The 27589-nt window shown below is 44.0% G+C and overlaps 1 protein-coding gene across 1 annotated transcript in view; it reads left to right on the top strand.

Moving 5' to 3' along the window:
• The window catches only part of LOC112577331 (caskin-2-like), a 141343-nt gene that overhangs the window by 43404 nt on the left and 70350 nt on the right, over window positions 1-27589 (top strand). Inside the window, 5 exon segments of the mRNA XM_025260389.1 lie at window positions 10535-10632; window positions 13818-13963; window positions 14301-14396; window positions 16113-16243; window positions 17016-17124. Of these exon segments, the coding sequence (XP_025116174.1) occupies window positions 10535-10632; window positions 13818-13963; window positions 14301-14396; window positions 16113-16243; window positions 17016-17124 (580 nt within the window).

Here is a 27589-nt window from a genome sequence, read left to right as displayed (position 1 = left end):
ACACAATATCCCTGGAGTTGTTTACCTGCCGCAGAGAAATGGATGAAAAATTGCAAAAATTCTTCGCTGTTGCAAAAGGGGAGGGCATTTTTCTTCACTGTTCTGTGTTCCATCTTGTCGTGGTCACAAGAGATGATAAAATGTATACAGGATGCAGGCGTCATGTTGTTCGATGACGTTCCGCTTTACCTGTGAAATTTTGTGCTAATGCACACCTGGAGATGGTTGAAGTCTCATTAACTATACTGATGTCACGGCCGCTCCTTGTTGCTAGACAGGTATTACGAGAATATCCTGACGGGTACTTCCTTCCCATGATTCATTAGCTCGACAAAAGTAGTTGTCTCCTTAACACACAGCAGCAATAGCATGGTTACCTCCCTTGCCAAACGCCAGCGTTAACGTCCCCTGATGAAGGTGGACAGTGTTATTGCTGTTATATGACAAACTATCAGCATGGAGACCGGATTTTATTTTCAGCCGTTCGCCATAGCAACTAACCAATTTCTTCAGAGAGCGAGATCGATCTGTCTTTTCAGATTTAGTCTTCACTGTCTTCCAGTCTCTTCTGTTATCTGCCCTTTCTCTTTTTCTGTCCCATTTCTCTTTTCCTCGTCCTTTTCTCTTTTTCATCTTTTTAAAAAAAAAATTTATTGGTAGAAAGTTTTGAGGTGATAGCCTTTCTTGAGAGTCAAAATCACTTTCTTGTTTTGGTTGCATCATCCAAGAGTTTAGACACGCTCGAGGAGATTGCTCCAATAGCAGCCAACCAGTTTCAGACATGCTGCGGCACGTGTTTGGATAGGCACGTGCAGGAAGAACAGAAGCAGCCACGCATGCACACTTGAGCCGGAAGCTACCCGTCGCCATACCTTCCTTTGCTTATTGGTCTTCCGGTGAGAAAAGTAAGCTTGGATCCGTCGCTTATATCGTTTTAATTTCGTTACTATTTTGGTCGCGTGCCAGGGGATCCAGCCACTGGGGAAGGGCGGGGCCCTTGCGTGAGAATTTACTGCTCGTCGTCCCCAGTTTAAATAATTTAGAACATTTAAAGCGCCACTGCATCATTTAATTACAGGGTTTGTCAGTCAGAGCGAAAGTAATCGCCTGGTCAGGAAATGACACGATGAACTCCCTCGCAAGCCTGCATGTCTGCACATCCAAGCACGCGCTTGCTCGTGTCAGAGTTACTGGAAAGGTAGCATGCTTTCGTCGCCTTCTCTCGTTTTAATTTCATTACTGTTTTTGTCCCTACAGACAGGACTAATCGAATAAGAAAGTGTGAAGCTCACCTCTATCGATTAAGGGCATGTAGTCATTAAGTGCCTCTCTCTGAAAGTGATGCTTGCACACACCTATGCACATGCATAGATAGGTATTAGTATACTCAAGACAGAGAACATGAGGACAATTCACACCTACAGTCACGCACTTAAACATCCGCAAAACCAAAAAAAAATAAAAAAGGTCAAGAGTCAGGATCATTCGCAGTGCAGCATCGAGGGACAATTAAAAAAAAACGTCTAAGTGCAAAGATCGGGACAACAGCTAACCACGGGACAGCCTCCAACCACACAGTGTAAAAGGCATTTTGTGGCCCTTCACTAGAACTCCCTCGTGGATCGGGAGAGACCAAGGCCGTGGGGCCAGAAAGCACCAAATCTGGAAGAGAAAGGGGGAGTTGGGGGTGGAGGGAGAGTAAGTTGCCATGGTAACCACGGCGACGCAGATGTAGGGTGGCAGTTGTTCGATGCTCTGTCTTCCTCGGTTTGTGTCGTCACGTGCCGAGACTGGGCAGCGAAAGCCAAAACATCTGACGCCGTGCACGCGGCCCTTGTGTGACGCCATGTTGGTGCTCGCCAGTCGTGACCGCTTCCTGCTGCTGTTGAGGGAGGAAGGAGAGAGCACAAAAGTACTGCTTTAGCATCTTTGCTATGGGAGAAAGAAACAGCCATAAAATTCACTCACGTGTGTGAGGTGTAATGGTACTCTTGGCGGGAATTTCTGTAATCGCGTGTTAGAGCGTTCGCGTGCACGAGTGTTCTCACGATTTGCCTGTCAGACAGCGGGAGTCGACGGGACTAGCTCGTGTACACACCTCACCTACCTACAGACGATTCGGACAGACAAGGGATGGGCTGGGGAGACCGACTGGAAGCTCCGTTTTTCGAACTCGTGTTCTTTTGAAGCAAGCTGTACCGAGGTGGATAGACTGCTTGTGGATGATCGCGCGCGTAATTGGGGGTCAACCAGTTCGTTGGGACGGGACGTGGGAGGAGGGTGGATGGGAGCAGGCATTGTACGTGACAGTTACGTTTCGCATGAAGATTGCCTGCCATTTTGCTGTCATCCCGTCTCCTTTGACCCTGGAAATCTCAGGTCAGAAGGACGAGGTTCATGGGACGAGGGCCTTAAAATGATGTAGTTTACCGGGAGCAAATTCTTTGTTACGGCAAATCACTCGAGTGCTTTAGGGGTTGGGTGCAGTCCTCAGACAATCGGCCTCTGTGAGAAATGCCTCAGCATGCTTATAGAAACACGGAGGGAAGAGGAGACATATGAAATCATGCCCAGTAAATAAAAAAGGCCCTGACCAAGGGGGTACACAAGAGAAGTCAGCTGCTACATTGTGCCACGGTAGGAGAAACGCGGGAGAAAATATCTGGGTCCTATTGTAACCCCCAAACAATTTGGAAGATCTTAACCCATGTCCTGTGCCATCGCTGGGAATATGGCTTGTGTTAACAAGAAAAAGCTGCTCGCACCCTTGTGCCTCACTCAGGCTTTAATCTCTGTGCTTTAAGTTAAAGCACTAGCACGTGTGGAGACTGCAGGTCCCGAGAGTTGTGCAGAGGGGGGAGGGGAAAGACCAACGGCGGGTGCAGACAAGACACAGGGTATGGGCAGACACCCGTCGTTGATCATCTCTTATCGCCGAAAGACGTTAATCCCAGGAGCTCGACTCCCCTCGCCACGTCGACGCCACGGGTTCCACCCGACGTTGCACCCGCTGATAGCATAAGTCGAAGGAAGAGAGGAGTGTGTGTTGGAGGAGGGTGATGGAGGATGGGTGTGCGAGAAGGCGCCGGGTCAGGGCAGGACAGACGGGTAGGAGGAGGGGCCGGGATTTACCTGTACGGTTCCTCCCCTCCCGTGACCTGGGAACAGTGAAGCAGGCAGCACTGAACAACTCTATGTGTCACGTGGTGTGTGTGTGGGGGGGTGATGATGATTTGGATCTATTCCCCCCAGACAGCCACTTTTTTTGAGGGAAGAATTGAATGCTAAAGATAGATGTGTGAGAACCAGCGCACACGTTGGAGCATCAGTCGGAGCTTTATAAACTCACTTGTCGTGTCATAAAGGAAATAAATTTTAAAGGGATACTAAAGGGTAGTGATAAGGCTGTGGCGACAGTCAAACGTTTCAAAAATAGATTTAGTTAGAATTACAGAGCACGAGAGCGATACAGGAGAAATAAAGGATTCGTTTCTCACTTAATTACCACTTATTAGCACTATTTCTGTTGCCGATGTTTATAAAAATCGAAAAAATCCAGTGAAATCGACCCTTGTGTCCTTCCGCCGAGTAACTACGATAGCTTCCCGAGATGAGTCAAGCAGACGAGTCTTTTGTGACGTCACAAACGACAGGAAGTGTCTGTGGTCATTGCTAGGATAGTGATCGGTGGTGTCTCTTAGTTGGATTTGTGATCTCCAAAGTCATTAACTATCGAGATGGCCATGAATAATGTTCAATTTTACCAATTTGAACCACTTGCATCAGCTCACAATCGACTGCACATCCTCGGAGGACGAGGAAAATGTTGCAGCAGTCGAAGCACAAAGCAGGTACGTAGGACCAGAGATCTGTAGGGACAGATCTCTGGTAGGACTATAGAAGTAAGTCATACTGTGTGCACGGGAACAGAAAGTGAACGCATGCTTTACCTTCAAGCACTTTAAATAAACATAATGCACTCAAACTCTTTACACTGGGCATTGTTCTTGACGAATTCACTTCGTAGTGTATTTAAAAAATAAAATTACATTTGGTATGCTAATTATTTCCTCACACACACCGGAATATTCACATTGTATATGATAATTTGGGTTTTAAGTGAACTTTCCTAAGGATAGTTTAAAAAATTAATAGTTTGAAATATCTGTATTTAAATATTTTAAACAGACTTTAATATAATACTATTTGCAGCCTTTTTGGGGGGATATAGTTTGAATAATTACACTAATGACTTACTTTATAACAACGATGGATAGAATTCAAGCAGAGACGTTTGCTTTATATGTTATTATGCCTGTGCTTTTAACTTATATGTTTGTTGTTTAAATGTGTATTTACATAGATTCATTTATCACAGTTTCAGACTGGTGCATTTGTGAGCATTGTGAGGAATGGCCACAACAAATGTTGAAGCATAAAAAAATGTAGAGTAAAAGCTTAAAAGTGAATTGTCAAGAAAATGTTCCCTATACATCATGAAAATTGTTACATTTATCCAAATCCAGTTATTGGACACACTTCATATCAGATGCATCATGTATCTGACATGAATTGTAAAATAAAATCTTCCCTTTGTTAACATTAATTTCTTTTATTTGTTCAAACTCAGGTATGGGACACACTTTATCTTTATGTCCAAAACAAATCTTGCATGCATCTGGCATTTTTATTTTACAAACATCATTTCTGAAATACTTGGTGCTGAATTTACCTTTCATTCTTTATTTTCTTACAAACTAATAACAATGCAAGGAAAACTGTGTGAGAACCGATTTCTTTCTTTCACATAATATACAGACATGTGGCTTAATCTTTTTATTTCCTCAAGTTCCACTGCATGTGAATTTTTCATTTGATTGCTCTGTAAGCATTTAAAACAGTTTCAACAATGTATTTTGTCATAATTTTCTTAATTCTTGCACAGTTATGGATTCCAATAAACCAAGTGGACAATTTGAGACACATGTGTGTTTGTGTACTTGTCAAAGGTTGAACATTTAGGAAGCCTAAAAGAGTGTGGCTGTGATGTCCAGGAGTAATGATGGCCACAGGAGCTGTCTTGGCATATGGTTATAAATTTGACTTCTATGTGACACTCATCTATAGTTGTGATAGAGGGGTTGCTACACTGCCTGCAGACACTCAGCAGCTCCTCCAACTTCTTTTTGTGAATGATAAATTTTCTTTCCAGGAAGGGATTTGTGCCCAGTTCATCTTTCTGAGAATTCCTAGAGACAAATATCGAGACTAAAATCATAGTTAAAACCATAAATCATTTTTATAGCTAAATATCAGCTTAAATTCTTGTGCTAGCATGTTTCTGATATAAACTATCAAGTACTGACTGTTTGTTAGTAACTGCAATATAAATTTTGTTTACTGGTGCTCCTCGACTGCTGAATTATTCCACTCTGAGGTGTCATTTTCATTTTCTGACTCCCATATCAATATCAGGATCACACCTAGCAGACATTTATAGACACAATTTCCTTCTTTTTCATTTCATTATGAAAAAAATTTATCCACATAAAAATTTTACAAAGCCATATAAAATTATTTTTTTATCTAAGTGTTTAAAACTGCACATATTTTTTGGCCTTGAATATCCTTATAAGAAGAAAATATCTGGCACAGTTTGTGGAATTCATGCCAATTTTAGATAAAAGAGATGTGTAATAGAGAAAAGAACTAAAAAGTGGCCATTACCTTTCAGGATTGGAGCTGAGATCTGGGTCTGGACCTCTTTATTTAAGCACAGTTGAACTTTTTGTTGTGACTGACTTGTTATAGTCTGAACATTAAAGTTTTATAAAGTAATCATTCCACAAAACATTAAAACAATAATAAAACATGTATGATTATACCATGTGATCAAGCTATTATTATTTTTAATTCTTTACAGTATCCAACATAAAACACAATCATTAATATTACTCTAATTTTCAAATGTTGAAATATCAATTCTAACTTCCGCAGTGTACTGCACATAGATTTCACTACTATTGTTGATAAGCTCATTATGTAGGAAATACCTTTCACATGAATTTCATTGTTTTTAGATTTCATAAACAAATAGGCTGTCTTTTCAAAAATATGAATTTAAAAATATTTCATTTTATAAAAGCAAACAATGATTTTTAAAAAAATAATGTAACAAGTGACAGGATTTCAACAATCATTTCTTTTACACTTTCAGTTTGATGCTGACATTTTTCATTTATTATGCATGTACTATGAATTTTTACCTATTGAAACACGCTTATTATAAGTACCACATAACACGTTTATTGTTTTATAGATATATACAGTCTTTGATATATGTATATTGTAATGTTATCTACCAATAATGAATAGTGCATTTTGTAAACACAGTAACAGTACATATAGCACTGACACTGACCTGTTTATGCTGTAGTCGTTTGGCAAGTGAAACTCGTCTGTCAGATAGATCCTTCATTCTTTTTCGAGAAATTTCATTGTGTTGAAAAATGGTCGGAATTGCATCTGGCAGAAGCTGTGCCTTGAAGGCCAAATCTAACTGTTCGGACATTTCGGGTCCGGCTAGTAAAGCACTGATCGTTAACAAAATGCTTGCACAACACCTCGACCTCTCTGGGCTACCAAACGTGTGGCATCGAGCCTTGTTATTGTATGACACACTCTTTTTGTAAGGCTCGATCTGTCTTACTGAAAATGATGACAATGTCGAATCTTTTCCCATTTTTTCGTGGCAATCGGGTGCAGGCATGGTTCGGTCTCACATGTAAACAATCCTACTGAAACGTCATATAAGGTCACGTGACCGAGAACGAGACTTCGTCGAAGCAGACGAAAGAGTCCGTGTAATTTCTCTTCTTAAACGCAACATTCTACTACAAACCTTCAACTTTTTTCACATGAACAGACATGAAAATAGACGAGATTCAAATTGATCCTACTATTTACGAGTTTCTAAGCAGTTTAATTTTCCCTTTAGTATCCCTTTAAGTTAGGCAGTTGTAGAAAATTTTCTGAGTTTGAGTAGAACAGTAGATAGTTCTTGGGTTAAAAAAAAAACTTTCAAAATAACTGCGTCAAGATGATGATAAGCAGCAGATGTTCAGGTCTTTCTGCAATTAGCAATTGCGTCAGGGTTGAGTTAACGAGGGCACACATTGTCAAATATGAGGGACATCTTCATTCGAGACTGTCATACAACATATGTGATGTGGACCAGCTAGTAAAAGTATGTACATTGTGCACGATGTGCACAGTGTTTGGGGTGGATCATACCCTCTGCAATGTAAGCAGCATTGGTCATCAAGACAGTGTAGTCACGTGTGCTGCGTTCAGCAAGGACTTAAAGTCCCATAACTTGGGGGTCAAGCTCGACAACTCCGTGTGTCGTAGTCGACACTTTCACCAGAATCTGCCATATCCAAGGCTAACAAATATTGGGTAGATGTAATCCTGAAGACAACTCTTGAAGATCAATTTGCATTCTCTATCCTTCATCCACCTGGTCATCGATTTTGTCGTCATCTTCATCATCGCCATCATTATTATTATCAGACTTTGAGCTGAATGACCAGGTCATTATCAGAAATATTGATATGTCAATGCTACTTAGTTTCCACTCAGACAATCGAACGTACAAGAGGATACGTGAGAAGAATCGACCGCGAAGCTTCTAGTCGACATGGCGCCTGTAAGCCTTAGCAAGGGTTTGCCGGCTGAACTGTAAATTCTCCACAACGTCGCTCTTTTCTGGCCTGTCGGGCACCGTTTCTTCCCCTTTATATCTCTTGTAAAGGACACACTCGTTTAGACCCCGAGGGGGTAGCGCCGCGTGCATGATTGCACCACCGGTGTGCAGGTGCACCCGCGAGTCACCGGGAGGTTGAGATGCAGATGACGTGCGACCTTGCTGCTGGTAATCACCGTCTTCCTAACCTTGACCTCACGCGGCGCGGGGCGACCTACGAGTGTGACCTACTTGGACACGTGTGGTGGCAAAATTCTACGCGCACCTTTTTTTTTCCATCTTCTTTCACCTGCTACCCCACCGACCCCTTAGCCTATATCATTGTCTTTAATTTAGTTCATCAGCTGGGTGCTGTAATTGAGGTTTTATTATTATTCTGTGATATTTCCCATCCTGGGACGTTGTTTTTGTTGTTTATACTATGTTCATACCTTTTGATGTTTGTTCGTGCTGCTTATCTGCACACCCCTGACATTGAATGTCGCAGGTTGTAGTCATTGTGCCGCGTTCTTCTTCCTTGTTTGTGGTGTGTGGCAGATGACAACATTTTGTTGATTTTCTGAGTTTCTGTAACTGAGCGCTCTACACTTTTTCTGTCTAGAACAACGTAGGTGACAAAACGCACGCCACGACCCGTCCTGTTTATGTCCCTTTAATCTGTATTTGCTTCAGCTGTGGCCCTCCTCCCCAGGCTGTGTGAGGCTTATTATGCACTCGCCATCCAGACACCTTCGTTCTTCGGTATTTTGTCCTGCAAGACTTTGCACCAAACTGTATGGCAAGCGCTTTTTTTTTTTTGTAAATCTTTTGGTCCGCAGGATCCAAACTTTAGAACCCGCCACCTGTCACGGCTTAAAACAGTCAGCTCCATGTTTTCAAACATCAGACTTCTTGTTCCCTAAACATCTTAACACAAGTGTCATTACTCACTGCTGTTTCTTACTTTTCACGACCTACAGTGTGTGAGGCGAAGGAGGGAAGGGAAAAGGTTTTAAAACAAAAACACTACTGCACACCATCAATTTTCTCTGTTTATGTTATGTATCCTTAACCTGTTAAGATAAAGCTCGGAAGACCTGGCCACGTACCTGGATTCCGTGCTATACAAGCAAATGGCGATTAATAATGTTAGTAGACATACTCGCTGGGCGAGAGACTAACGAGAGAACAACACCGGAAACTATCCATCCATCTGACAGTAGCGTGCCGTGTGCAGTACTCTGGTCACGGGCCTTCTGCTGCCTCTCACTGTCTTACTGACAGTTGTGTTCTCATGAAGAGATTTAAAAAGTAGGGTGAGGGCGAGGAACGAGAAAAGATGACACGAGGTGTCTTGTGTGTGACCTTCTCCTCGTGTCCCAGAGAACAGGAACATCTCTCTTCGTCAAGGGCAAGGAACACACAACTCTAAGGTCTTCAAGTTTCCTTGTGACTCACCTGTGTCCTATCTCCTCACATTTCTCCATCTCTTTTTCTGTGAAGTAAAACAAAAACAAATCCACAAAATTTGCTTCCTCTTTCTGGTCGCTTAACGCATGTAGCGAGGCCACAGGACAGGTGTGCACTTTAACCGCCAGACTGGTGTAGGGTTAGAGATACATGATGAAGGAGATGATGTCATCGCTGAAAACGTATCTTCTAGCAATCATTATTTTATGTTCGAACTGAAAGTTGCCTCTCTCTTTTCACGGATGACTCAGACGTCAGGTGTATGTATGTTAGACAGGAAAGTATTGAGGAGTTGGTTCTTTGATTGGAAAATGTTTCCTACTTTGTGATAATTTTACTGTAGTGGAAAGGTGATAACAATTCCGTGATGTTATCAAAATAAACGTGTTCCAAGACGAGATCTGGGATTCCAAGTGTATTGAACCAGGAGCCAAGGATTCCAAGTGTATTGAAAGCAGATTTAACCACCTTTAGCCAGAAGCCACATTTTCTAGTTGTCTTTCAGTGTTTTTTGTAAGAGTAATGGAGAGGTGGAATCAACAACACGTAGCAGGTAAACTGCATACACACAACTTCACGTCGAAGTCACGTAGGCGTTACAGCACGAGGCATGTACGACCACTCGAGGTCGAAAGGCCACACGGAACCTTCATTCCGTTCGCCCATAACTCGGTCTCTTGCAAAGGAAACACCGACCTGCTAAAACAAACCAACTGACCACGTCAACACCTCTCTTTTCCACCCACCACCACCATTTCACTCGGGTACGTAAACCCTTTGCCGGGGACCGTCCCTCTTGGATGAGACAGCCTTACGGGTGTCGTCTGATAGTCGTGTCACTGTCAACTGTGATGTAGCCGTCAAGTGTCAGTGGCAATCTCGAGACTGGGGTTGGTGTAATACTTGTGGTAATCAAATAAATCACCACGGGACGGAGACGTTAGTTGTGTCGACAGACGAGAACGGCCGAAGGCGATGGTGTTCGTGTGAATAAATCAGCGTTGATGTTTATCATGACTGTGCAGTGTGCGATATCTATCATACTTTAGAGGAACAAACTTTTTCGCCACTGTTTTCTTGTAGAAACTAGCCTTATTAAAACATATTTGGCTCTGGCATAGGTGGAAGTGCGTGGGTTGAGAACGATCCCCTGACTCCTCTCTTGCAGCTTTCATCCTGTCATATGCACGCCAAGGGAAGTAACTGCCGTCATTTACAGAGTATCTGAAGTAAGAGTATTCTCCCTTTAAACAAGTTGCCTCAGTTCCTGGATCAGAAGGCTGGAAGTTGTATAAGTGTTTATTTCTTCTTCTTTTGCAGGATGTCAGCTCTCCACCAGTCGGCTCTCATGGGCAGCACTGAGGTCATCAAACTGCTGCTGGAGGCGGGAGCGTCGCCGGACCTGCAGGACAATAAAGGTGACGAGAACAACACACATACTTGAATCCTTGTGCTACTCTACGGTTGTTCGAAAACCACCTTTAGCAACAGGTTGCAAATATTCCATTTGAACGTAGTGGGAAGGAGTGTCATACGGATGATCACGTGGTCACTGTCGTGATTTCTTTCTCGCTTTGTGACCCTCCTATCCTTTCCATGTTTCTCCCATACTCTTGGCCTATAACTCCTTGTTCTCTCTGGTGAACTCGTTGATCACTTGATGAGGTGTTCGGTTGAGTATTGTTATTGCCTGTCTGCGCTTGTTTGAGGTGAACCCATAGGTTTAACTTTTAAAAAATTGCTTTATTATCTACGGGGTCATACAAAATGCTAATTTTTGAACGCGTTTCTTACTTCCCAGCAAAAATCAAACAGTAGTAATGGGAGGAGGCGACGGTCACGAAACACACACGTACTAACGCCTATCAACAGACACAGTGAGTTCACAAAATAACACACACACAGTGAGCTCGTGAAATAACAGCTCAGCTCTACTCTTGCCCTGTCTGTAAGCGGGCGCTAACAGCGGCGATAAGGATGACGCCATCTCGGACACCCTACAACCTTGTAATAAGAATGGTGTGAGGATGTTTGCTCACAGCGCAGTGGCATGTGGTGTGCGTCTGTTTGTGCCGCTCAAACACGTGACGCATGTCACGAGGTTCCTTGTTGCGTCACCATTGTGCTGGTTGATCCTGTCGGCGACACGTAGTAGTCAGGGGCCAAAGATTTAAAAAAAAAAAAGACGGGCTGAAGGCGGGACACGTTGGGTTATGAAAACATACCACTGGGAGACGCTCTTCGTCAGCCAACACTAATCAGACAAATCGCAATACAAATGGTGTGTGTACACGCGCTTGTGTGCGGACCTGCGAATCTTTTCTTCAAACTATTTTCGTGAATACATCTGTTTTATGTTAAAATAGAAGTGTGTGTGTATGAGAGAGAGAGAGGCGCAGAAAAGCCAGACTGGTAAACCAATAAAATTAGGCGGAAAATATAGGCCTGTGTGTGCAGGCATTTACACCATTTTAGTTCGCACGAGATCAGCAGGTGTTTGCATCAGTTGTCACAGGTGTAAGGTAATCTTTGCACAATGTGTACCCGCCTACATTAAGTTAGGTAGCGCAAGGGTGGTATGGAAGGCATGTAGCGGTGTCTAAGAACGGGTCACGTGGTCTAGGTCCGGCTGCAGGGCCCACGGAGCGAGGTTCAGACCCCAGACTGCTTGCCTGGCAGACAGGAAGTGCCTAGAGTTACTTCTGCAGCTGAGGCATTGGAGTAGTTCAAAGAAACTGTTTGATTCCTTCTCCCACTGTTATTTCCGGCTTGCCGCGCTTTGTTTCTATTGCCACGTGGCACGCACGCGGGGTCCACAAGCGTAACACTTTCCCACACAAACTGCGAAGGTAAGCTCAAACACTTGGCCCAGCAAGCCGACTTCTGCTCGTATAACTTAGAACAGGGGTCTCAAACACGCGGCCCGCGGGCCGAATGCGGCCCGCGGGCCGAATGCGGCCCGCGAAACATTTTTGTGCGGCCCTCGGCCACGTCCGCGGTGTATATGTATGTTGTGCTTGGTGATTAACTCCCGCAGTGAAAATTACCCCCGTTATTAGTGACAGAGACAGCGTCAACTTATTTTAATAAACTAAACTGCATGTGCATGTAATAAACTACACTAAATGTAATTAATAATTATAAAAACTTTATTTTAGCATTTAACTGCAGTGACAGTAGTGTTCGTAAAATTTAATGAAAAAACATTTTCTTTTCGTGGTGCGGCCCGCTGACTGGCTGTTACTTTCCACTGCGGCCCACATGCTAATATGAGTTTGAGACCACTGACTTAGAACCTCGACATCAAGCGGACTTCTCATCTTACTGGCTCAAGTTAATGTTGAACCTCGCCCTCCTCGTCATGCCGGCTAATATGCACATGGGCACATGTCATTACACGGATGCCTTGTTCTACCCTTCTTTCTCCCCCATCCCCTCCTTTTATCTAATTTTCAGCATCTCTCCCCCTCCGACTCCTTTACCGTCCCTCTCACAATCTTTCTGCACTAGTTGCGAACGAATACCTCTCTGCACTTGTAGGTTTATTGGTACCGGAGACTTGTAGGGTGTAATTTCTCTTCCTTCAGACGCCAAACTTGCGCAGAGAGAGAGAGAGTATCGGCTTGTTTAAAGTACTTGATACAGCATTTCCTGCCAGAGAGATATCTGAAGTATTTTTGTAACTTGTCATCTTTGTCGTTATCTATGCTGGTATAAGACCTGTAGAGGGTCTGGCCTTTAAGGGCCTACTCCCGCCTCTCAGCCTTATTCCTTATTAGTGATGCTGCATGCTCTTGTAGCAGAAGGAAGCCAAGGGAATAACCTACTTGATAGCAAGTCTCAAAGAGATGAGGGGAGGAGGGTTCTTTTCCGCTCCAGATGCGACGCATGAACCGCCGTTCATTTGGAAAACATCGGCAGCTGCTGCAATCGCCCCGCTGCATGACGGGACAAAATTTTATCATGGAATGTGTGGTCCATGGCTTATCATGGTGGTCATGTTAAAAATGGGTCGGCCATGTATTCCACTGTGTGTATGGTTAATAAAGATTGTTCACGCACTTCTCTGCTAATTAGGGTTGACTACGTTATGAAACGACTCGCCACGCGCTGTTCGCTTGACATGTCATGAAATGTGTGGCAGGTGTGGGTGGGAGTATGTGTTTGTAAGTAAATGAGAGATGGAGATGTAAACACCTATTGCAATTCGCGTAGCTGCATGATCTGATGAGAAAACAAAACCTAGAGCCCATGTGAGACAGCATACATCTGGTGGAGGTATTTCTGCTGATGCTGCTGCCTCTTGTTTGGTTGAAATCTTGCTTAATCCTCTACAAAGAGGATTTGTACTTATTGAGTTCAGATCTCGTCTTCAAAAAGAAACCCTTTTCTAACAAATTAACCTGTCGAACATATACGGCCTTTGTCATCTAAAGGAGACACCTGGATAAATTATTTGTCCAACCGCTTTTCTTTCTCCCTTTTTCATTTCTTTAAGTTTTTAAATAATGTTTTTCGTTTCTACCTTAACATATTTTTATGCTTCTACGTTTGTTTCTTTATATCATGTACTCGAGCACGTGGTGTGGTGTGGTGTGTACAGGGATGGTGCCCCTGCATTACGCCACGTGGCAGGGTGTGGCGGAGCCGGTACAAGCGCTGCTTCACAAGAACTCCCCCGTCAACGTACAAGCCCTCAACGGAGAGACCCCACTGCACCTGGCCTGTCAGCACGGTCACATCCACGTGGTCAGTGAGATGCTCCAGTGAGGCAGTGTCAGAGCACACACTGGGAACGAGTGTACATAGGCCTAGACTCGGGCAGATAATTTTTGGTGTTCAGCCCCCCTACCTCTGTGTGTTGCTCATGTTTGTTTGTTTGGGGTTTTTTGTTTTTGTTTTTGCTTTTTCATTCTTTTAAATCTTTTTTTTTGTATTTTTTAACCGATTACTACACTCAAGAGTGTTTGGTGGTCTGTCTGGCTTCTTGTTATCTGTAATTTCAAAATGAAGTTTATAAAGCTGCAATGGTCGTACGGACAAGCGCACACGCAGTGTGTGATTTCCTGTCCATCTCGGATTTCAGGTGAAGCTGCTGTTGGCGCATCACGCGGACCCCACCATCTGCAGCAAGGACCTCAAGACCCCGCTAGACCTGTCCTGTGAATTTGGCAGATACCGGGTATGTGTTCAGTAAACACCGATTATATATCTAGTTAATACCGATTATGTGTTCAGTAGATTCTAGATCTGTTTCAGTAGAGAACAGACATGTTCAGTAGGTACCGGGTACGTGTTCGTCAGATACTGGGTGTATCATACACTGTATGTTAGTAGCTGTCGGCTGTACGTTCAGTTGACACCAGCTGTCTTCAGTAGCTACGCGGCGTATACACCGTAGGTTTGTTCGCTCCAGTGACTGCATCACCACTCCTGTCCACCCATTAAATCTGTACCTGGTTTATCGTAGAAGGTACAGGCGGCAGAAGGAGACCACACTAGAAACGATCAACCACTTACATTTACCGCCACAGTGATCCCCAGGCTATGGAACACTTTATCTTCTTTCAGCTTTATCCGAACAGTTATGACGGCTCACGGTTAGGTACTTGAAAAAGATTGGTGTTTCAACAGATTGCTAGACCTCAAAGCTTGAACAGCTTCTTTTGCAGTTGCCGACAAGCCGCCATGTTGCCACCCTAGGCCTGTCTACCTACTGACAGAGGCACTGAAACTGACAAAATAGCAATTTGCTTCTGGAAGGTGCTGCGCTTGATTGCACCTGCGCCTCAGAAGAAAAGGCAAAAAGAAAAAGCGGGGGAGGTGTCTTGCCATTTCTGTTGACACTGAATGAGACGCGAGAAAAGCTTTGGAGGGTCTCCTCCGTAGTCCTAAGGTTTGTAGGTCTTCGTCTTTCTCCACATGGCGAAGGAGGAATAAAACGTCATTTTGAACTGTTCCGCCTCGTCAGCAGTTTTCATTCGGGGTATTCAGACTCGCACAACCTGCCGCCCTTGATTTCCGCTCACACCCGCCGTCCTTGTCAGGTCGTCATCATACAGAAAAACTCCTTTCTCCTCTTTCAGCTCATGAAATCGATTTTTAAAAATCTATTTTCCAGTCGTGACCACGAGAGCATGAAGGAGATATGTTAACGGGCGAGAGCTGTCTTTCTGCTAAGGTCCCCAGCGGATGACAGTCAGACCTTTATGTGACCAGTTTGTCGTCTAATCCATTTCATCCATTCATCTGTCATGAACTGTTTTTCTCATTCAATCAACCTGTATCTTCGACCTATTTTCTATTATGTTTTTGTGTTCATTCTCATGCACGTAATCTTGTAAGCCCTACCCATTATTCACTTCGGAGATTAAAAATAACTCACAGAGCAATGCTTTTATATGTAGAATGTATAATTTCGATATAATTGAATCATACCTTAGTGCTTTTAAAAATGTGAGTGTTTTATACACACAGACGCGCGCACATGCATGTGCACACACACACACAGACCAAACGACGTGCTAGAGTTGAAGTAAGTGGTGGGTAGCTGTACAAATCATGTAGTGTATCTTAACAAACATAGATAATTAGCCTTTCAGCGACAGATGTTCATTTTAAAATAAGGCAGAATGAACATCTGTTCGTTACAGGTGATGAGCATCGTGTGTATTTTGTGTCCACTCACCCTCAGATAAATGGACGATTTCGAAAGTCGTTCAGACCAGTGATTAAACTTAATGGTATTTTCAAATTGCGGTTTAACTGTCGTCTGAGATGAGTTTTGATGTTATGGGGCGGGGAGTGTCAATGATGACGATGATGATAAAAATTCTCATGTCACTATGTCTTTGTTCTCCTTGCTGCGTGTGCTAGATCTTGACCTTCTTGCCTCCAGGTTGTGGAGCAATTGCTGAGGAGCAACCTGTGCGGGAAGCTTCTGGAAGACAGCCCCACAGACACGTTGGACAACAACAGGACCACATGCCTTCACCTGGCCGCTCGTAACGGCCATAGTGACATCATCAGGTATGCGGCTGTCACGACGAATCGTCTTGAAACATTATATGATGATGGTGATAGGTATGATGGGGATGATTGACGACCATTATGATGGGGATGTTATTTCTGAACAGTAAAAACCAAGCTTATTTTGATATATAATAATCGAGGTCGAACATACACATTGATATTCAGTCAAGTTCGAGTTGATTAAAACTCCAACCAGATCAGCCCACGGAATCCAGATAATATCTCAGGACGTGAAATGAGCTGGAGTAGTTCTCTAAGATATGACTATCACCACTGTGGTAGAGTGAAGCAGTGAGCTACCTGCTCCTATAGGTAAAATTATTGTTTGCATTCCAGCTGCTTGCATGTTGTCTAACATTGCAGCTGTATACATATTGACTAGCATTACGAGAAGCGCTGGTGCTGTATACATACTGTATAACAGTGCAGCTGTAAAGGTAGTTTTTCAATGCAGTTGTGTTTTTTTTTTCACAGGAAGATTTTTCAGTCAGTTGTACAGGTAGATTTGCACCAGCTGTATGCGTCATGAATAGGAAATAAAGCTGAAGACGTGAATGGCGATACAGAAATGGAGTGTGCTGTAGACGTAGTGAACAACGTTTCAGCTGTAGACGTAATGAGTAGCAGTGCAGCTGCCAGCCTTGCTTCAGATCTTTGGGTAGCCGTAGAGACTTGAATGGAGGTGCGACTGGGCTGTGGCTGTTTGAAGCATGTTGTGAGCTTGACTGCCGTGCACGTGGCTGAAGGCCGTGTTGCTTGCTGCCTGCAGGCTGTTGATACAGAGCGGCATGAACATCAACCGCAGCACCCTCAATGGCACGTGTCTACACGAGGCGGCGCTGTACGGCAAGACGGACGTGGTCAAGCTGCTGCTGGACGTGAGTACACACAAACACGAACACTGGAACAAAAACACTCACACACACACGAGAGTGACTCTATCGGATCTTGACCGACTTTCCTCACCGTTGACCTATGACCTAGTCAGTGTCACTTTGTTCTATGTCATCCAGTCGATATTTAGGAACCGCGCATCAGGTGAATCGCGAGCATAGTAAGACGGTGTGCACCACCCGCGTCGCCCTAGGTGTGACTGCATGCTGACCTGTACATTCACCTGGACACATACTCACCTGGACAATCGCCTAGACACACACCAAGACAAATCCTCGTCTGGATTTTTGTTTCCCCAAACAAATTGAGCGTTCAACCACGCAAAGAAACACCCCCTGCCCTCCTAGTTCTTGCCTCGCTTTCATTCTTGATTATACATCCTCAGTGTCAGTTGTTGACTGCAGACTTTCTGTCGGAACACGTTCTGTATTTATAGCTGGAATTCCATCGACACATCGTAGAAAGCCATTGCACATCAAAAGCGAAAACTTACTTCTCAGCTCACACGAGGACAAATCCCTCACCAGCACAGGTGGCTGTTGGATCACAACTCTGACGTCACCAATATAGGTGGTTGTTGGATTACCCAAGGAGATATCACCCCTTCCATTAACTTCAAGATGTTTAAATTACGAAGCCTGCTCTGCCCCACCCGCCCCAATTCCAGTTTTTTTATTTGAAACAATATTGACACGTCTCAAATTGCTTATCAACCTGTCTTTCCTGTTTACCGTCCCATCTCCGCCGTCTTTACGTTTATTCTAGCAAGTCTCTTAGTTCGGTGCTCACTGTTTGTTTTTGTGTTTGTTTGTGTGTGTGTGTTTTGGCGTTCACAATAACCTTTTGTCCCTTTCCGAGCTGACCTGACTATGAACCGAACAGCATCTTGTCAGCTGCTTCTTGTTTGGGAGAGACATCCTTGGTGCATTATCCCGTGTCTTGTTAACCTCACTCGATCCTTACTCCCTTGGGTTACAGGCCGTAGTAGTAGCAGACGGCCAGCAACGTTCGTGTGGTTGTGGTCGCAGTCCGCCCTCTCCAGCCTACGCTTAGTTCCACTAGCTTGAAAGTGCGTGTGCTTGAGAACGAGAAAGTAAACAAGATTAGTTTTAATGTTATTTATGCGCTGTCACAACTACTCAACTCGCGTCCTTCAAAGTTTGTAAGGAAGTGGGTGAGAGAGGACTTCAGAGTGACCTGCCGTTACCATGGTTTTAACGTTGCTTATGCATCACTACGTCTCCTTACGTCGCCTCTGCATCACTTACGTCGCCTTACGTCGCCTCTGCATCACTTACGTCGCCTTACGTCGCCTTACGTCGCCTCTGCATCACTTACGTCGCCTCAAGGTCATTATATCTGCCGCTGTATCTGCGTTGACTCACGTGATTTGTACGTTGCCGATACGTTATGTTTATGGTTCTTACCACACCCCTACGTTATTTCTCATGCCGTAGCAACAAAGCCTGTTGTAGTTCACGTTGCTGTTGTAATCGCTATCGCTGTATCCTTTATCATCAAGCTCAGCTCGAGTCATCGTCACTTTATTACTAATTCGGCTTCTTTCCATCGACGCAATATTCTCAAGGCCGATCATCAGTTACTGCAGCAACACATCGACCCTAACGACATCAGTCTCCGTCTGCATGGACACGGAGTCCCCGCTATTGCCATCAAGAAGCTTATCAGCTTTTTTTTTTTTTTTTTTCTCCTTTCAAGAAAATATCTTTTTATACTTCCATAAGGGCACTTTTTCTGTCGAATGATTGAGTTTTTTGGTACAGCAAAATGTCTCTCTCTCTCTACCCTACCTCCACCCTCCTACAGCAAAAGAGATCATAGTAAACAGTACCCTTCCAGCGAGACATAAACCATCAGCCTTTGACAGTTTCGCTTATCTAGACGAAAGTCCCATTTCACCTTCCTTTTGTCGCAGTTTTTACCTGGCGTCACTGGTTAGAGCAGCGGTTCTCAACCTTTTACATGTGACGACCCCCCTGACGAACACCGGTACGTCCGCGACCCCCCTTAGCCAGCTAGGTCGGTGGAAGAGCGGGGGGGGGGGGGGGGAGCCTTAGCAAACCTCGAACGCCGCGTCGAGGAAATCAACAACGGAAGAACAAAGTTTGTATCTGCAAGAAGTATAACTGTTAATGAAATTTTACTAAAGCAAATTCTGCGGTGCTAATAAATATTATTTTATTAGTTTTATTAGACACTCACTTTGATTAATGAGAAGGTTGAGCCTGCTTGCTGTTGCATAGAGAAGCGAACCTGTGTGCGATGTTCGTACCCACTGCTATTCGCAGCTCAGCCTCTGCGTCCACACGATTTCTGTATTGATACTTCGGTGCTGCCAATGCTGAAAATCCTTGCTCACACATATACGAAGTTGAAAATGGCAACAGAACTTTCATTGCTTTTCTCAGAAAGGAGAGGATATTCACCGTTGATGCTAATCCAGAATGTTGGCACTGGTGTTGTGTGGAAGACCATTTTCAGGGATTGGCACTCGAAAGGTCGATGAGCTGCTCTTCTTCTTGCGTGGACAACCCGCTTGTGCTAGGATCAGCCAGAAATGGATTACGAATCCAATCGTATTTAGTCACATCAATTTCAGCGAAATAATGCTGAAACCTTTCTTGCAGTCCGTTTAGATGGGCAATAATTACATTCTTCACCTGATCAAGATTCAAGTTGTCAGCCTTGCACTTACACAAGCACGGAAACATATCAAAAATATTTTCTTGGCGTATCTTTTCGTCCACAACGAAATTTTTCGGACGAAAGCATTCATCTTGTCAGTTGTTTGTAATATGGTGGTGTCCTTCCCTTGTCTGGTCATGGCCTTCTGTCAGGGACCTATAGAGTACTAGGACTGAGCACGTGTGAGGGCGAAAGGGTGTGAATGATGGACGCTTCCTGAATGCGTGCCTTTTAGATGTTTAAAAAAAAAAAAGAGAGGTGTGACTGGAGAGGGAGAGGGGAGTCAGAGATGAGAGATTGGGGAAGAGAGAGGGCAAAAGGCGAGAGGAGGGAGATTGGAGGCTTAATTGTTGAGAGGGTGATTGTGTTTTGAGTTTTGGAAGTAAGAAGTCACTGCATTGCCGAGACAGTGTACTTGAATAGGGAGAAGAGATTTGGAGTTTGAGCCCCCGCACCACTCGGTTACACAATGTAAACTAATTTCACTAATACCAGTATAAGAAACTTTTTTAAAAAATGACCACCTTTGCGACCCCCTTGTAGGCACGTCGCGACCCCCCAGGGGGTCGCGCCCCACAGGTTGAGAACCGCTGGGTTAGAGATTTTGTTGGTGATTTTTCTTCATCTTGTTTATCATCATCATCATCATCATCATCATCATCAAAGACATGTAAATTCCAAAGAAACAGCATTACTTCATAACTTGTTCAAATTTGGGGAATAATTACATTGTAAGAAACGCAACACCAATTTTTTGTAGGAAAAAAATAGCAATTCCGCACTGTAGTATGGCTTTAACAGCTCATTTAAAAGGTGAAGGAGCGAATGAGTGGGAGGCCTTCCCCCACAGCGCAGTCCGGGTGGCAGGAAGATAGAACGAAGCGCGCAAGTTAGCCGGGGACGAGGTGGGGTAGACAGGCTGGAGCTAAATTGAGACGAGATGACGCAACAGGCGCGCTGTGCAACATGGGAAGATGGAAAACGCATCCAAGGAGGTTGCAGACGCGATAGGCCTGGGCCCGAGAGTCAGGGCCACTCGTGTGCAAACCATGTGACGTCAGAGAGGAGGAGTGAGCAGGGTTGGGGCTGGCCACGGGACAGACACACCGAACTTTGGATTTATTGGGGGGGGGGGGGGGTTGTTAAGTGCGGGAAATAGTTCAGTGGTTGACTTGACTTCGCATTTTTGAACAATGTCCAAAAGACAAGCTTTGGAGCCTCGGAAAATTATTTTTCCTGAGTTCATTTCAATTCTCCTACCCTAAGCCACCCGCCCTGAGCTACCCCGTCTCAGCTGTGCATGTTGCCTCAACCCTTTCACCACCAGTCTACACCTTTCTGTCAAGATTTAGCATCGTTTGTCGTCTGGCTGCAGCGCTTGCCCTTGAAGGACTAATAGGGCGAACATTCGTTGTCTAATAATTGGGTTTTCAGAGCAAGATACTAATTTACCCAATCGGAGAGATGACCCTCCCTTCCCCCATCCTTTGCTAAGTATCTTGCAAGCTATGTGCTGCCCGAGGAGTAAGTAGTGTTGGGGACTGACCACAGCTGGACAATGCTGTAACCAGTCATTAGAAAGAAGCATCACTCCAATCCTTTAATGTCTTCTTCTGCAGCCAACGTGCTTCTGCTCGGCCGATTTATGTAGCTGACCGTCCCCTTCCATCGCTTCTTCATCTTTTTATTTTTATTCTCAGAGACAATGGTTGAAGCATAATTGTGCTTTCCCTCTTTTCTCCAGCTTCTTCCCCTTCCCCCACTCCCGCTCCAATATTTCTAGTCGTGTCTGTCCTCTTTCTGTATGTCCGTCTCATCTTTACCCATTGTAACGTCGCTGTGTAAACCGGATTTAGTATTCAGCACCTGTCAGTTTGGCTGTGTGTTGTAACGTCTGCAAACAGACTGAATTATAGTCAATCGTCTTGCTTCAGCTCTCAGGTTGTGGCTGCATGAAAAATGGGGGTCGCTGCACGGCATTAACGTTAAAAACACGGACACCCCCCCACCCCAAGACGTGACGTGACGTATCTCCTTACCTGTTCACGTAGCGTTTGGAAACAGGTGCGATCCAGAAGAGAGGAGGAGTTGGGAGGCGCTGTGGGCTCCCATGGCGGTTTCCTCCTGCTAGCGATTTGCAACAGCGACTTCACTCAAAGTGTAGTTTTTAATCCTTGCGATGCTGGAAGCTGGCGTCTCACGTGCCGCAAACAAACATGGCGATGTGTGCATCGGTTTTGACAACAGCGCTCGACTCCTGCACCCGCCTTTTCTTCTTACGTTGGGTTGGAGTTGTTCCCTTTGAAATCCATGAAGAAAAAATAAAATGAACATAACTCTTACAAAATGAAAGAAAAATAAGCCAGCACACACAGTCTCCTTTTTTAAATCTCTGTTATCTTCATCTCTCCTATTTATTTTCTGTTGCTTTCCTTTCTTGTTGCCTTGCTTCGATTTTTTATTTTTAACTGGGGGAAAGGGGGTGGTGGGAGATTTTCCTGATGAAATGCAACACATTACCTGTGTAAGTACGGACAATAGGAAACTGTGTGCAAAGAAGAAACTGAAGAGAGCAGCAATGCTATTATTATCAACATATTCACGCTCCAAGACCGCGCTAAACAGCAGGTAAAAAAAATTACACCACGAAACAAAAGGTTACAGAGTCCCAGCTGTAGGTGATAGGTGAGATGTTACCTGTGGCTGCAGTGGCACTAGAGCGTGGTGTAAACAGGTTAGTGGTGAGAGATGTAAACATAGATTAAGAACTTTATTTCTTCTCTTTTTCTTCCTTTTGCCGAACTCACACTCTCTCTCTGTCTTTCACTCACGCTCTTTTTCTGTATTACTCATTCTCTCTTTTCTCTCCCACACAAGCACGCACGCACATGCACACTCGAGAATGGGTGGGTATAGAGTTTGTTAGTGGGGGAGTTATTTGTGTGTGTGTAAAGAGCATTTAAATGTATAGCTGCTGACTGTGCTTGTGTTTGTAGAGGCTGTGACGAACGTTTGCAATCTGATGTACAGTTTAAGAAGTTTCGCCACTTTTTCATATTTTATTTGCAATGTTATCAAGCCACGCTATGATATATATATATATGTGTATATAATGACGACTACACTGAGGGGATACTCGCACCCTTGCTGTAGCCAATGATCTGAAAGCAATAATAAACTCTCTCTACCTCCCATTCCCACCCCCTCATTCTGTTTTCCATCTTCCCCCACCCCTGTACTTTATCTCAGTATTTCACTTCTACTCGCTTTCTCTTTATCCTCTCCGGTTTCTGTAGCTGCTGTCCGAGGTTTGCTTATTTCTGGGTCCTTTTTCTGAGCATCGCGAGCTTGGAATAATGTAGAGAAAGGTCAAGATCACACAAGGGAGAAGCTTTCTAAGGAGCAGCCTTCACCCGGCGTGAGTAGCTGACAGTCAGTCCTTGTGTCTTGGCGGGCAGTGCTTCGGACAAGTTTTGTATTAATATTAACTTCACACTCTAGCTCATTGAAGTACACGGTAAGTAATACTTGTACTGCTCCCTGTGTCAAATACTCTATCACACCCATTTTGTCGCAGACACAATAATCCCCTCCAATCCCCACCCTCCACAAAAGTACTGGTATTACCTATGTACCTGTAGAGTAATAAGCATGGGTTTTTTCGAGTCTGTGGAGGACAGTGCCTCTAGTACACTCTAGCGTGAGACGAAGTCAGTTCACCGAGCTGCTGGTACAATCCCTCCGTCTGCTGACGTAGGTTGCACTTGGGGTGAGGGGGTGTAGGAGGAGAGGGGTGAGGACGATAACGGGACGATGACAGGAGGAGAAGAGGTCTTCGGCCGGCTTGTAAATTAGAGCGGGTGGTTGACGGAGGCTATCGGAAGGGCGCTGGGGGAGTGGTTGGTGAGCGCCTTGATTTGTAGGCAGCATCCACTGTCTCTACATTTCTGTGTGTGCACGCGTGTAACCTACCGCCGTAAGGGGTGCATCACACGTACGACGGGTGTGCGGGCAGACAACTGCAGTGAAGCTGTCTGGACACAGAGTGAAATCATGAAGTTTGTACACGGTGTTCACCTGTACAACAGCCGCTACGCCCCGCTCTAGAGATGTGGATATTTCACAGGCTTGCAGACGAGAACTACCAATTGACACATGTTGCTGATAATAGGATGAGAGAAAGAGAACTAATGTATGCATTGATAACGGAATGATTTTACTAACATTTTTTTCCTCCGTAATATTTTGTCCATCGTCGAAAACCCTCTCTTTTTACTGCTGCGTTTGGAAGTGTTCATCTGATTTGGGTTCAAGGGTCAGCTAAGGTTGAAATCCACAGCGACTGCAGCAACATTTTGAGTCAAACGGGCTAACTTGTTTACAACATTTTTTTTTTCTTCAGTTGCTACACAATGCTACTTTTTTAAACCTTTTTGTCTCTGTGATAAAATTGGAAGCAGCGGCAGCAGCTGTGATACTGCGTTCTTGAAACGTTGGCTAAAATTCCCTCCTCCCCGCCTTACTCAGGAATTAGTAGAGATACATAAAAGGAGGAGACACAAGGAGTCCCCTTAACGCTCTCTTGTCGGAGAGTAGAAACCGGAATTGTTAAAGGTAAATGGTTTTTATCTTTGTTTTGTTGTTGGTTGGGGTTAGATTTTGTTGTTTGTTTTTTGTTGTTTTTGGACGCTTGGCCGGCAACTAAGGCTTATTACGGCAAAGTAGTTGACCACTGTAAACTACCTGCCTGCCAGGACCAAGATCTGAACCTAGAACAATCGATTCTCGCTGTATTACTGAGGTTCATAGTTGCGCCGCCGGACCTGTTATAGAATTTATTACAAAGGTCATAGAAGATGTTATGCCGATGCTAAAAATGCTCCGTGTTTACATGGTACGGCTTTGTGGAATGTGAGTGTGTCATCGCCCAGAGCTTTGACCAACTCGTGGATATGACACTGGATACTTTACTGGCCTCTTAGCCTTTGTTGCACATGAAACAAATATAAACTCGAGACGGTGTGAAGAGGCTGGCTCTCCTTGAAGTGGTTTGGTTTGCTTCTGGTGTAATAGAAGAATCTTTGTTGTTGTCCATTAAATATCAAGAGCTACAAACAGATGGCTTGCCTTTTAATACGATAATAAAGGAATGTAAAAGGGATTGAAGCAGAGTAGAGCCATTTTCACTTTTAGTTCACAAACAAAATATGGCAGTGTTGGTAAAAGTAAACAAGATTAAGATTTTTTTTTTTAATTTTTTTTTTTTCAAACAAGTTCCAAAGAGATGACAGCAACGCCCTGTTTCTATTGTTGGTAGTGGGTGAAAAAAATCTTTGGATTCTTCTCACTCCTTTCAAGTGCAGCTCTTTTATTTAGTTTTGTATACATTATTTTATCTCTTTTCTCTGATTTACTCTATAAGAATTTGGGCGCCTGTTGTTTGCCACAAGCCCTGATTTTTTTTTCAAACGCCAGCGAGTTGTTTCGAGCCAAACCCGTATCTTGAAACTGCGCAAGACATTAAGAACACTGTCGCCATAGTGGATTTCAAATAACCGGGATGGTTGTAAACACAGATAAACAGGTTTAAACTTACAGCGTACTTGAGTTCGCTTCCTTCCTCCTTCAGCAGAAAACCTTTCTGGTCAGCGAAGGAGAATTCATTGACGGGATCGCTACCCGATAATTTGAACATGTCCTCCATTACTGACGGATTTCATTTCCAGACGATTTGGTCGGTAGAAAACAAATGTCCGCTTGTGTCTGCTGCAAGAGTTTCTGTACGAAATATTTTTCTTCAATTTTGTTTTCATCGATGACCTCATAGTTACAACATGACGTAGTTACGCCATCGTCATAGCGTCTTGACGTCACACTCCCAGGTCAGGGTCAGGGGTCATAGCATGGTGAGGTTACAACAATGTCTAAAGACTTGTGTTCTGCTGTTCTTTACTATACAAGTGCACCCGGCACCCACCTGCTCCCACTGGGTAGCTCCTTCACCGTTTCCTTCAGCCTTTGATGGGGCAACTGCATCAGGAACGCGCATCACGATTAACAACGGAGCGGAAACTATATCACCGTGTCATGAACGTCGCCACAGTCGTCACGTGACATGTCGCGGGCTCGTTAGAGTGTAATTAGTGTGGGCGCTAACGAAGCTTGAAGTTGGCTGATAGGGAGAAGCGGGTCAGTGAGTTCTGTTCACAGGTTTATCGAGATGGGGGCGGTAACCGTGAAAGATGAGACGGCTTCAGTCACTGTTCACACGTGGCAAGACCCATCCTCCACCCTGTGTTTACTGGGCTCATCTAATGACGAGATTACCCTCGGTTCACCCTGATGCTGATAACTACCCCAAGGCCTGTGACGCCACTTGCTTTCGCCTCCCAGTAGTCGGCCAGGGTAGAATAATCATTCCAGGAAGATGATGGCTTTTAATGTCATGTTTTTCTTGTCTGTTTCCATTTGTAATTTTCTTCTTGTTCTAAATATGGCTAACAAATAATAAATGAAAGAGCAGATCGCTATTTTGGCGGCATGTGCTATTTTGTAATGAAAAAATATCTTGAAAGTGCTTGCTTGCTATACCTAGGCTGCTCTTCAGGTAGCGACTCGCATGGATGCAGACGGGGCATTTCTGGCGGTTTCCGCCTTGACTGCCTTTGAGGAGGAACTCGGGGGGACGGGGCGACTGATAGATTTATGGGAGGTGTAAGAGATAGGGGGCCCAGTTCACAAGACATCATCACCATAAACTGTTTCGTGCTAACGGCACTAAACTGGCGGTGGAGGGTGTATGTCTTGCACAGTTATCTGTGTTTATCTCGGGGCTAATTTTGATGCCATTTCCATACCTCGCGCAGTTCATGAGCTGGGTATGTGTGTTTGGGTAGTCCCACCCAAGCTCCAGACGGATGGTGCCAGGGACCACATGCTTGGACTGAGATACGTTGATACGTTTTTATTTATTTATTTTGTTTTATGGACCTGGTGGCCGATTCAGCGGTCCTCTGAAGATCTTGTTGACCGAAGTTGATTTAATATTTTGCGAGCTGGAAAACATCCGGAGGTGGGAGGTTGAGGGGAGGTGCTCTTCGTCGGTAGAGCACGTGTAGACGCTGAGAGTTTTCACTATTTTCAAATGTTTCTTTTAAAAAAATTAAAAAATTCTTTAAACTGAGAGAATGAGCGGCATTTCTTTTTAAACTTTTTCGTTGCAGCGAACAGTAGTTGAATTATTTCGCTTGATCCGGAAAGCTAGTCAATCGAACACATTGAATGAAAGAAACTATCACTAATCAGAATTTATTGTAAAGTTTAATAAGTATTAATATTACTGACTGTAAAACAGAATGCTGATTATTTAATGCAAAATATTATTAGCATGGGGAATTTGAGTGAAAAATTACTGAAGGTCGAATGCTTTTTATAATAGAATTAAAAACAAAACTTATATCCCGATATAACAATTAAACCAGTAAGTTAAAAGTGACAGTAACAAATAGACGCTTACAGTTAAAACTAATAGACTGAAGGAATAGACTGTTTATTCCTAGTGCATGAGTTCTGTGTATATTGAATGGTTTGTCTGTAAGTTTATATTGCAGCTCTAACATTATTTAACCGTGTCTAAATAATCTTGTAGTTGTGGTAAAAAGTCGGACATGGAATTAAGAGCTCTTATCTGTTCTCGCTGTCGTTTATTTTATTTTTTCTTTCTTTCGTCGACATAATTACAAA

Source organism: Pomacea canaliculata, linkage group LG1, assembly GCF_003073045.1.
Source record: "Pomacea canaliculata isolate SZHN2017 linkage group LG1, ASM307304v1, whole genome shotgun sequence".
In the NCBI taxonomy this organism is placed as follows: domain Eukaryota; kingdom Metazoa; phylum Mollusca; class Gastropoda; order Architaenioglossa; family Ampullariidae; genus Pomacea; species Pomacea canaliculata.
The sequence above is the reverse complement of the archived record's forward strand: the minus strand, read 5'-3'. Positions and strand labels throughout refer to the sequence as shown.